Source organism: Spea bombifrons, chromosome 1 (genome assembly GCF_027358695.1).
Source record: "Spea bombifrons isolate aSpeBom1 chromosome 1, aSpeBom1.2.pri, whole genome shotgun sequence".
NCBI classification, from domain to species: Eukaryota; Metazoa; Chordata; class Amphibia; order Anura; family Pelobatidae; genus Spea; species Spea bombifrons.
The window spans coordinates 117,952,294-117,965,156 of record NC_071087.1 but is presented as its reverse complement, the minus strand read 5'-3'; the positions used below and the strand labels follow the sequence as shown (position 1 = coordinate 117,965,156).

General features: G+C 42.9%; 1 protein-coding gene across 1 annotated transcript; it reads left to right on the top strand.

Annotated features, from left to right (window-relative positions):
• The first annotated feature begins 13 nt into the window (after window positions 1-13).
• On the top strand, window positions 14-12,700 carry PRR14L (proline rich 14 like). The gene is made up of 9 exons (XM_053452651.1): window positions 14-62; window positions 1,421-1,837; window positions 2,841-2,922; window positions 5,054-9,281; window positions 10,085-10,156; window positions 10,689-10,863; window positions 11,011-11,123; window positions 11,661-11,732; window positions 12,409-12,700. Exons 2-9 carry the CDS (start codon window positions 1,469-1,471, stop codon window positions 12,698-12,700), a joined length of 5,403 nt encoding a protein of 1,800 aa, XP_053308626.1. The 5' UTR covers window positions 14-62; window positions 1,421-1,468.
• Window positions 12,701-12,863: the final 163 nt, after the last annotated feature.

Genomic DNA, 12,863 nt, shown 5'->3' with positions numbered 1-12,863 from the left:
GGAAGTGAGGTAAGTCGATGTTCGGGAGGAGACAGTGACGAAGACATGGAGCGTCCGAAAAAGTGAGAGATAGGGGGAGAGCGAGGGGCAGGGGAGGAGGGAGAAGTAGAGATGCTTGTTAAGGAACGAGGCAGGTACAGGAATGACGGGGGTTTTGTGAAAGAGTGGAAAGTGTCATTGGCTTTCGCCGTGATAATGATGTATTTCTAAGCGGGATCAGAGTGACTGTTCCGGGGATCGGAAAGCTAATGTTTCTTGAAGTTGTAGTTGGTTGTGTGGAAAGTATAAGGATCTGCTAGCCCGTGCCACCTGGGCCCATAGCATAACTGTGCCCTGCATGCCTGAGTGCCCCCCATGGGCTGTGTCCTGCAAACCTTGATGCCCCCCCCCCGTAGGCTGTGTCCTGCAAACCTTGATGCCACCCCCGTAGGCTGTGTCCTGCAAACCTTGATGCCCCCCCCCGTAGGCTGTGTCCTGCAAACCTTGATGCCCCCCCCCGTAGGCAGTGTCCTGCAAACCTTGATGCCCCCCCCCGTAGGCAGTGTCCTGCAAACCTTGATGCCCCCCCCCGTAGGCAGTGTCCTGCAAACCTTGATGCCCCCCTCCTAGACTGTGCCCTGCAAACCTTGATGCCCCCACCCCGTAGGCTGTGCCCTGCAAACCTTGATGCCCCCCCCCCGTAGGCTGTGCCCTGCAAACCTTGATGCCCCTCCTAGGCTGTGCCCTGCAAACCTTGATGCCCCTCCTAGGCTGTGCCCTGCAAACCTTGATGCCCCCCCTAGGCTGTGCCCTGCAAACCTTGATGCCCCCCCCAGGCTGTGCCCTGCAAACCTTGATGCCCCCCCCAGGCTGTGCCCTGCAAACCTTGATGCCCCCCCCAGGCTGTGCCCTGCAAACCTTGATGCCCCCCCCCAGGCTGTGCCCTGCAAACCTTGATGCCCCCCCTAGGCTGTGCCTTGCAAATCTTGATGCACCCCCAGGTTGTGCCCTGCAAATCTTGATGCCCGCCTAGGCTGTGCCCTGCAAACCTTGATGCCCCCCCTAGGCTGTGCCCTGCCAACCTTGATGCCCCCTCTGTAGGCTGTGCCCTGCAAGCTGTTATGCCCCCTCCGTAGGCTGTGCCTTGCAAGCCTTCATGCCACCCCCTAGGCTATGCCTAAAGTGGATACTCAGACTTTAATCAGTCCTTGATCTTGTCTTAGATCTAGGATAGCTATATACCCATCCCTTGCATGTTTAATTCCCCCATTATCTGCTTAGATGTTGCATGTACCGTTGAACATATTTAGCAAAAGGTAGATTTCCTTATATTCAGCACTGGCGTTTTGAATTCCATTGTTGACTGACTGGCGTATGTAATCGGCGATCTATCAAAGCGGTTAGATTTCAAATAGATCCTTTTTTTATTTTTTTCTTGCAGGGGCCTGTTTACAGGTCGGTGGCGTGCCCCTGGACATCCCTTATCATAATGCTGGGGCTTGGAGCTCTAGAGAGAAGGAACCTGCATTGTCCGGAGTCTCCTGTGAACAGAGCCACCTCACAGTTGTACCCAGTGCTGCATATGCGCTTCGTCAATGAGCTGGAAAGTAATGAAGACCTGAGCTCAAACCTGGGGCCGGTTACACTCGAGACTTTTGAGCAGGTGTTAGAATTGACACACAGCAGTGGGATTAAAGACATTGAATTTACACAAACTCCTGAGTTTATCTCTAAAACTGGAGACCAAGGGTTCAAGGAGGCTTGTGTCTCGAGTGCTGCTGTAATGTTGGGTGTTGTGGATAGAGGAGGCTCCCTGGAAGTCTCTCCATCTACTCAGAATCTGCTACTCCAAGACCCGGTAAGTGACAAAGCTGTATCTATAAATACATTCAGTGTAAATAATGTGCATTGAATAAACTGAGACATCTGATCAATGTATACTTGAGCACGTAAGAGACAGTGTAAGTAACGAGTAGCTCTCTAGCAGTTTGGGCTAGCAAAGGATCATGTAACTAAAGTATAACACCAACTGGAGAACTGCTTGTTGACTGATGTAAACAAAGCAAGCAAAAAGTTGACATGTTTTGTATAGTAAACTTTTGGCTGCTTTAAGCCCTGACTCTCATGATGCTCATTCGTTAAAATAACAAAATATTGTTAATTCCCACTAAGTCAATGAAATTGATTTAAGATGATGATTTCACCTATGACTTGCAACAGCCACTCAACTTGGCGAACCAGCGCCTGTCTCACTTGCAGCTCCAGGAAACATGTAGTTTCCGTTGAAGTACAAGGGAATTAAGGGTTGCAAGAAACTACGCTAGATTTACCACAATCCTGGCTCTGGTTTGCTTTTACTAAGTAAGGCAGAATGGTGCTACTGGGAAGTTACCACCTCTGGGTTATTCTTGGACCTGAATCTGTGCATTCTGGTAAGGCTTTCCAAATTCATTGAGTTTAAGTCCATATTTTAGGAAGTCGTACATTTTAGCTCATTTGTGCCATTACAAAAGAGACATCAAATTAATAATGTCCACAAGGGTAGCATAGAACTGAAATGCAAGTGAGTCCTCTGCACGAGGCAACCAAGAACCCCAGTTTCAAGCTTCACAGGTTTCGATGAGGTGTCCATGTAGGCACCATAACTTTTATGCAGGTCGCTGGAAGTTTTGAACACTAATATGCACACAATTGTATTTTGACTTGTACTGTTTCAGAATGGTCTAATTTTTGTAGTCTTTCCTTTTCTGCATTTAAGGTGTATAAGTAAGCCCTCCTCCTCTCTCCTACTTTTTCTTACAAATCCATAGAAAGTTTGTGGACTATCTAAATGATTGGTAATCATGTTTCTTTAATTTTAGGTTGAATCTTCTGCACTGCAAGTAACAGCGGATCTTATTGAGACGTCTCTCCGTCCTGAGCTCCCATTGTTGCACATAGCAGGTATTGTATCTAAGTGACATTGTTAATCCTGAAAAAGCAAACCTCAAAGCAGCAAGCAAATTAAAATGAAGTAGGGATGGTGAGGTGGCAGCAACAGATCATATCTCATAGGCATTGTATCTCTATTAGTGTGGTCTTTATTGGCATAAAGTAAGCGATAACTACCTAAAGTAGTCTCTCAAATGTTGGAAACAAATATGTGTCTTTTATGCAGTTCTGGGTTTTTCTTTAATGTTTCTACAAGATATCTGATGTCAGTTCTGGAGATGATGGATATTTACGCATATTACCAAGCATTAGGTCACTTCGAGTATAAGCTTAGTAATGTAACAACAGGGACCAAATTTACAGTGGATATAAAAAGTCTACACACCCCTGTTAAAAATGCCAGGTTCTTGTGAATGAATGAGACAAAGATAAATCATGTCGGAACTTTTTCCACCTTTAATGTGACTTATAACATGAACAATTCCATTGCAAAAAAAAGCTAAAATATTTGAGGGGGGGCCCTCACAATAACCTGGTTGCATAAGTGTGCACACCCTTTTATACCTGGGGCTGTGTTCAGAATTAACCAATCACGTTCCAACCAATGTTAAATAGATGTCTTTACACATCTGCCATCATTTAAAGTGACTCTGATTAATCACAAATAAAGTTCAGCTGTTCTAGTAGGATTTACCTGACATTTGCTTAGTTGCATCTCAGAGCAAAAACCATGGTCCGCAGAGAGCTTCCAAAGCATCAGAGGGATCTCATTATTGAAAGATATCAGTCAGGAGAAGGGTACAAAAGGATTTTCAAAGCATTAGATATACCATGGAACACAGTGAAGACAGTCATCATCAAGTGGAGACAATATGGCACAACAGAGACATTACCAAGAACTGGACCTCCCTCCAAGATTCATGAAAAGACGAGTAGAAGTGGTCAGGGAGGCTTACAAGTGGCCTACTGCAACATTAAAGGAACTGCAGGAATTTCTGGCAAATACTGGCTGTGTGCTACATGTGACAACAATCTCCCGTATTCTTCATAGGAATGGGCTATGGGGTAGGGTGGCAAGACCAAAGCCTTTTCTTACAAAGAAAACCATCCAAGACCAGCTGAAGTTTGCAAAAACGAACATCAAGTCCCCCAAAGGCACGTGGGAAAATGTTATGGTCTGATGAAACCAAGGTTGAACTTTTTGCCCATAATTCCAAATGGTATGTTTGGCGCAAAAACAGCACTGCATATTACCCAAAGAACACCATACCCACAGTGAAGCATGGTGGTGGCAGCATCATGCTTTGGGGCTGGTTTTCTTCAGCTGGAACCGGGGCCTTAGTCAGGGTGGAGGGAATTATGAACAGTTCCAAATACCAGGCAATTGTGGCACAAAACCTTCAGGCATCCATTAGGAAGATGAAGATGAAGTTCACCTTTCAGCACAACAACGACCCAAAGCACACATCCAAATCTACAAAAGCATGGCTTCACCAGAAGAAGATTAATGTTTTGGAATGGTCCAGCCAGAGCCCAGACCTGAATCCAATTGAACATCTGTGGGGTGATCTGAAGAGGGCTGCACACAGGAGATGTCCTCGCAATCTGACAGATTTGGAGCGCTTTTGCAGAGAAGAGTGGGCATATATTGCCACGTCAAGATCTGCCATGCTCCTACCCGAAAAGACTGATTGCTGTAATAAAATCAAAAGGTGCTTCAACAAAATATTAGTTTAAGGGTGTGCACGCTTATGCAACCAGGTTAGTGTTTTTTTGTTTTTTGTCACCTCAAAGATTTCAGTTTGTTTTGCAATGGAATTGTTCACGTTATAGGTCACATTAAAGGTGGAAGAAGTTCTGACATGATTTATCTTTGTCTCATTCTTTAACATCACAAGAACCTGGCATTTTAACAGGGGTGTGTAGACAAATGTGGAAGCATAAGCCTCCAGTTTTGATCGCTGTTTTGTACAGTAGTTTATAATGCCAGTAATGTCATAGATATATTATGAGTAAATGTGTATTTGCAGGACTGACCTAACATAATACCCTGGTGTCAGTTACATCAGGTAGGAAGTTGCTTGTATGAAACAGAAGACAATAGTGTTATCAAGGTCTGTTTTTCTTCCATTTTCCTTTACAGATGATGAGGTGTTGAATGAGTCTGTGCTCAAGCTGAATGGTAAAGCTTCAGGTATGGTAGCCAGGGATGCTGGGGCAGTTTTACATTCAGAACCGAATGAGAGATTGAGTATTCTCCAGCCCGATACTCACAGGAGTGAACCCCCAGACCAGAATTGTAAGTCCTGTGGGGAAGTGTCAGATAGCCCCGGTTTTAACACTGCCGAGCCCCAGGCTTCATCATGCAGTTCTTCCGGGGATCATGTTTACCAGAAAAATAGTGCATCAGTCTCTAGAATCAACCAGTCCGACAGCAAGAGTGATGGGGATGCTTCAAACAGTACATTGTGCCTTGAAGATCTGCACTTGCCACTTCACCCTAGTGCATTTAATACTTTAAGTGAGAGAAGTTCTGAATGCCTTGATCCCTCAGAGTCTGCAAAGTCTGAAGTAACTGAAAAATATGAAGGGGTTCCACAGTCTTTACCTGACGTTTCAAGTACACATGCAGACTGTGAAACAGAAGCAAACATTGGGCGTCCTTTGGAAAGTACAGTGTTTAACGAAGCATGCCCACATACAGGACGTAATGCGTGTGAACTTAAAGAAACTGAGGAGGTGCAGTCTACAGTGGTCCAAAGACCTGACAGTAAAGAAGCAGGTCTTTCCTCAACATTGTCTGAGAATGCAGATGTATCCATGGAGGATGTTCACTCCCAAGACTTTTCCGGGTCATCGGATCGTTTAGCTACTGAACATTTGTTTGAACAATTTAGCGAAACGGGAGCAGTTTTAGAAGACGTCTTGTCCAATGATTCAAATTGTAGACAGCCTGTTGAACATATGTTAGTTGCCAAGTCAGAAGCAGAAGAATTCCCTATTTCACAAATGACTGATGAATGTAACTCTCATCAATTAGTTGATTGTCCAAAACAACTCCGCTGTACCAGGGAAGAGGAGGGCTGGTTATCACGTGGTATGGATTTGAAGCCTGCACTGTCAACGACTGCAGCAATAATGCATGATGAAAGGATAACTAGTTACTCGATGCAGCATAACATACTAGTTTCTGTGAATTGTGATAATCGACACCAGAACTATAAAGACTCTGATGTGACAAAGCAGCTGTGCCAAGACACACATCTGCTTGAACACCAGGATAGCAGTGTGAGATCTCTAACAGACCTGCAGCTAAAGGAAGATGAAAGACATGTCATTTGTCCCACTGTACCACCACTGGGGTCTCCTGACCTGAATCTTTTGCTTGTTGAAGAAGGACATTCCATGAGAAGCAAAGAGACTGAGTCAAGTGGGAGGTTACATTTTAGAGTAATTGATAAACAACTTAATGAAGTTGATGATTCAAGCAAACAAAATGATCTTCAAGAAACCAATCTTAGTGACCTTTCGAGTGAAAATTGCACCATGCTATCACAGTCTGAAGATTTACCACTAGCACTTAAAGAAACAAACTTGAAATCCAGTTCATTGAATGAAGTGCCTTATCAGACCCCTGGCAACGTCAAGTCTTCAAGAGAAAATCAACTATCCTCTCCTCTGACCATTTTTGTTGAAGAAACAATTCCGCAGAATGCCATTGTACCATACATAGATGTTTTGGGTTTCCTGGCAAAGCTGGAAGTACCTACCGCACATTACAAGGAGAATCATCAAACCTCTGTTTCCAGCGACACTATGTATAAATGTCAGAATCAAGATAACAGTGGCGTCCGGAAGGAGATTGAGGAACTGAGCTTATTGGAACACTCTTCATTACTTTTCACGAGGAAAGAAGAGCAACAGGATTCCGAAGATATCAGTTGCAAGTCTGGAGATTGGGATCGCTTACAGAGACATAACGACCATATCTGTGCTGGGTATGGCAAATCTAAGGAAACAGGGTTTGGTACGATGCATGAATGCTCAACGTCCAGCTGTAAGGTCCTGTCAGGTACTGTTGCTGAGATATCCAATGTGTCCAGCTGTATAGTAAATTCATCTGTTGTGAATACTTCAAGTAGAAATAATATCTTAGATGGTGACTCTGATAGCTCTCTTGTAATTTATAAAGTCAACGCTGCAGAGTTATGCACGTCCCAGGAGTCCTCTGCACCAGTTGAGGTGAGTCACCCTTACGCACTTTTGAAAGGAGATGCTGCCAGAGGGACAGATGGTGATGGGCTGTCCGCTGAAAAGAGTAATAACTCGTCTTCTGAATGTGACGCAGGTAAATATGAACACCTGCAGTGCTCTAAAGATAGAAGAGAGGCTATAAGTATCTTACCAGTTGGCACTTTTTCCTCTCTTCTGCCATTTCATTCTGTGAAACAAAAGGCAGATATTAATAAAAGCCAAAGCTACGATGACATTGCAGTGGGAAGCTTACAGTCTCTTGTTCCTAACCCTTTTTGTTTTTCCCTAACTAAAGAAGTTGGTCAGACAGATGTACATCAACCGAGCTTGGAACATTGTTCTGTATCTAACAATGATATTAAAGTGTTTTCTGTACCTGAGTCCAGGAGTTGTGTGAAAGACTCTTCACACGTAATAGATCTTGTTTCAGTAAGAATTTTACAGCCTCCTGTTGAGACAAAACTTCATTTAGTCTCAAGCCTTGGGAAGAATACCTCGCCTGCTAAAGTTCGTCACTGGCAAGTTAAACGTAAAAGGTTATGTGGTGAAAGCTCGAAAGAACATTCTACCTTTAGAACCAATGTGCACCAGGAAAGACTTCTGCAAGAACACGAGCCGAAAAGCAAGATGCTGAAGCAAAACATTGATTTTACAAGTTGTAATCGCATGGCCATTGCTTCCAAAAATCCACAAAATGCATTAAATTGTGTCACTGGGCATATGCTGGATCCCCAAAATCCTACCTGCGAAATTTTACCAGAAGCAGAAAGGCCAAATATTTCTAGTAGAAAACGTTCCCCGTTGTTTCAGCAAACTGACACTACGCCTGCTCACATGGACTTAAATTGCACTGTTAAATCTACAAGCCTCCATCCGCTCTCTTACCAAGACTTGCCAAGTACCTCCGGATGCAGCTCTCACTTAACCAAAAATTTGTTTGTGAAAAGACAACCAAGCAGAAAATGTAAGAGTAATCCTGTGCAGGGGCATATCCAAGCTCCCCAAAGACTTGGCACCTATAAGGGCACTATACCGATAAAAGCAAGTAGTTTCTCAACTTCTAAAGAAGAGTGCAAATTTCATCTGTTTAAGGACGCGGCAAGAAAACCATTGAGCTTTACTGCACAGACCTCAAATCATCACCCGATGCAGAGAGATGTAGTCAGCTCTCGCATGAAGCACGCATTCCTGCATAAATACACCAAAGATCAAGCCTTATTGCACCAGTTGTCGTCTATTGCCTCTAGACTGATGTCCCCGGTTACTGGCTCCTGCCGCTCACAATCTTTCACGAGCAGGTTAAGACGCACTAAATTTGGTGGCGTGCAGCTCCAAGCCAGGAAACTGCTGGAGGCTTTCTCTTGTGTGAACATGAAGCTGAGCTCACCTTCTGGAGAACATTGGTCGCAGACTATATCCCTTAAGACAGACAGAGACCACCTTCTTTCCCAGCCACTAGCTCTGTATCCTGCATCTCAGATGTGCTACAATAGACTAAGTAACAACAGTGTGCTGAGTCCCTGTGATGCTGCTACATTTCCGGTTTCCTTTCACATTAAACTGGATTCTTGTAGTTTACCAGAATTTATAAGGCTTAGTTCGCCGCTTGGTGTGCCTAGAGGGCAAACGACTACCGGTAACTCATCGCAACTATCTGAATGGACGCTTTCTCTCTTCCTCTCTCCACATCTCCCTACCACTTCACAGAATATCCACATACTCACTCAGTGGGATCCACGCTTCAGAGCCATAGAAGCCCCTCCCTCAGGTTCCACACACAGAACACCTGCCATAAGAAGAGGTTCTGGATGCTCAATGCACGGCCTTCATACTATTCTAGCACTTTCATCTCCCGGATGTTACAGGTTATGGACAAGGAGAAGGAATCTGGGAAGCAGGATCCCCACCGTCCAGCGACTCTCCGTGGCTCAATTTGCACAAGGCCTAAAGATCTCACAACACATTTCGCCAGCAAGAAAACACGTCTCTTTGCCCCATTCTCTTGGCCGGGCCCTGTCCACATGGAGTCGGCATGGCTCATCATCTCCCCCTTCTGACTGCCCTACCTTTCATCACAACTGCAGTGTGCAGCAGACAGACCTTGGCATCAGTGTCAGGTAACACCTGCTTATTTGGCCCATTCCTTATATAGCTTTATACTGGTCTGTGTTATAAGTGTTTCTTTCTTTTTAAGAACGATCGAACATGAGTGTATCCTCTGATCAGCATCTGCTATTTCCTTTATTTGTGTTTATCGGTTGTGTCCCCACCTAGTGTCTAATAATTTAAAATATCATTCCAGCTTTTGCAGATAGGGCAAGAGCTAATAAAATATACACTGTTCCTTAAATGGAAATAACACAAAGGAATGAGAAAGATAGTTACATGTTTTGACATGTTTCTGGGTAATTGTCTATTTAAAAGAAAGCAGCAGTAATTTCTGACTTAGTAAAGTAGTAACAAAGAAACACATAATTTGATGGATAAGAGCTACTTGGCCAATCTAGTCTTCCATTTTCCCTGATCTGTGAAGACCTTAATTAGTCCTTGGTCTTGTCTTAGATTCAACATTGCTTTATGGCTATCCTATGCATGTTGAAATACCATCACTGTATTAGCCTCTACTACCTCTGATGGGAGGCCTGTCCATTTATAACATACAAGACAAATGCAAAACCACGAAATATATAAATTTGTAAAAAATACTTCCTTTTATTTCAACTGGAGGTATAGCCTTCAATGGGCCTCAGAGGTCCTCCAAAATGTCCTACATAGATATCAGTAAGGCTTCACAAGACTTTAGTTTTATGAGTATCATATTAGCAATCACGATCCATCTCAGACTTTATCTGTGTTTAGTGTCAATGCTTGTTGCTCTTTTAATCTTCACTGTGTTTCCTCCTTGGCTATGTTCATGAAGGTATCCAGACCATTTGCTTGGAGCTCCTAGACTTCTGCTGAACACCGGACCCTCAACAGAGGACACACATAGGTGAGTTAAAATAATTTACTTTTACTGTGGTTCTCAACATTAAAAAGGGAATTATGAAATCTGGCTTGCTTGGGGATTACATAGAAGAATCATGAAAGATCAGCATTACCTATAAAATATAATACACATAATTAACCCCTTTTTCTAGCTCCCTGAAACGGGGGGTGCAGAAAGAAAAACGTTCTTCTTAGCATGAGGAAATGACGTTATATTCCGATGCTCACCACCGACGGCCAGTCTTAAATGTAGATGCATGGCTTGAGTTTTGTATAAATTAGCATGTACATGTATGATTGTCAATGTATGTGAAGTTGGAGTTATGCGTGTGTTTTATATGCAATTATGACTTTCCCCCACAAAACTTGGTGGAAGGTTATACCTGCGTATTATACCAGCAATTTTATGGTAAATGTGGTGTAAGACTTTAACTATGTCAATGTATCAGGTTAAGAAGTAGGCTTGGGGAGTACCTTTACTAGTCTGATTGCTTAGTGAGTTAAGAAGCATTTCTAATTTTATCTGTTTATTCCAGTCTAAAAGAGGAGAATCAATCGCCCTCCGTGAAACCAAAGACATGTAAACTTGAAGATAACCTAGAGCCGCCTCTTGGGATTTCACCTCCTAAATCTCCTGTTCATGCATTTGAACAAAAAGAGTCCTTACCTGGTTCACGTGTCAGAGCGCAGAGCGGCAGAAAGGAAAATGACGTAAGTGCTGCTCTTCATAGTATCTTGTAACGCGATATCTTCTCTGTATCTAAATCTATATTGTAATATGCTGTTCAAATGATATTTTTATTTATTAAGTGTTCACCAGGAATAACTTGTCCCCCCCCCCCTGTTTTTCTTCAATAGAAGAAAGAAGTTCTGGCAAAGAAACCTCAGCGTGTGTCTCAAATACGAATCCGGAAAACCGTACCCAAACCAGACCCCAACCTCACCCCCATGGGATTGCCCAAGCCTAAAAGGTTAAAAAAAATCCAAATACACTGACAATGTTCAAGCTTCATACTGTGTTTGCCATTATATTATATACATTAACAGTATTGTAGCCATGTTATGTCTCTCACTGATTCTCAAGCCGTTAAGTCGTTAAATTGTCTTTGTATAAACCAAATGCCATAATGTCCAACACAAACCTCAATATAATAGCAGTGTAGACCAATCAGATATATTGGCAACGATTGGCTCGTACATCTAGTCTCTTTAAGAAAGAGGATATTAGTGTAGAAAATGATTTTATATATATAAAATAAATATATATATATATGGGCCACAGAGGTCTTCTCTAGTGTGTCGGAGAATTCTGCAGATGAGATTGTCTTTGGTACGCTAGAGAGGATACATAGCGCATGCGCTGCAATGTCTATGCTAAACTTTTTACTAGTGCAATGTGGATACATAGAATGTAATGACATACAGTGTGAATGACAGCTCCGCTTTAACTACAGAAATCAAACTGCTGGTTTAAATGCTTATACCTTCCCCTCTCCTTTTGGTTTTAGAATAAATAAAAAGGAATTCAGCTTGGAGGATATATACACAAACAAGAACTACAAGTCTCCACCTGCAACCCGGTGAGCATCCCAAATCCCTAAATCAGAATGAGTCCAAGTGTAAAGTCTACTGGAGACATGTCTGGTATTACGGTATTCCTTTACCATTCAAGATGCAGGTTTAATTCCAAGCAAGCTGACATTACCTTGTTCCAGCTCTTGTACTTACATGGCATTACTTACATTACTTGTACTCTCCATTGTGCCATCACCTACATTTTCTCATCCTTCCATTACTGTGTGAAATTCCTATTGTCATTTGATTGAACGTTTCTTTCACCTCTTTAAATGTTTCTGCACATCACTGTTGTTCCCTTTAGAGTTTATTTGGTTGTTGCTACTGATTATGTGAACAAAATGTTGTTGTTCATAAAGTTTTTGAGTAAAAAAAAATACCATGAAGTTCACCCAACTTTCCTACAATCTGCGGTGTGTCCCAGCTGCTACTAAAATAGATTAGTCAAGATTAGATTATTGGCAAAGACCGAAGATATCTTATTCTACATCCCTTTAGTACGCCCAAGGGTCTGCAGATCTACAAAAGGGTGCAGTGATCATAAGTTGATCTACTTTCAGTTTTACTTCAAAACGGTTGTGTGTGAGCTTCATGTGTACTGCATATGATGTGATTTAACAAGCTCTAATTACCCCTGGCCTTGAGTTATTTGAGATTTTTTCTCCCTAATTTCTTCTCCAGGAGCCTTGAAACGATATTCGAGGAGCCAAAAGAAAAGAATGGAATTTTAGTCTCTGTCTCCCAGCAGAAGAGGAAGCGTATTCTGGAATTTCGAGACTGTACCGTGCCAAAGCCAATGAGAGCTAAAAGCAAAGTGAAGGTCTTTACAGGGTCTAAGCGAGGACGAAAGGCTGCCATGCAGGGGGTGCAGCTTGATGCGCTACTTATCCAAAAACTCATGGACTTGGATAAGTTCCTACTAGAGGAAGAAGCTGTGGAAAGATCCACCGAGGCCACAGAAACCCCAAGTTAATGTGATGGTGGGGAAGTGCTTGTCAGCCATTATCTCCCCTTAAAATATCTGTGTATAGTGTGTCAACCAAAAGAGGTGGGTGAGAATCCAAAGGGAGGGCAGCTATGAGTTATTCCTTCACAGAAATTAAGTAGAGCCCATTATAAACAAAAAAGTCATACTC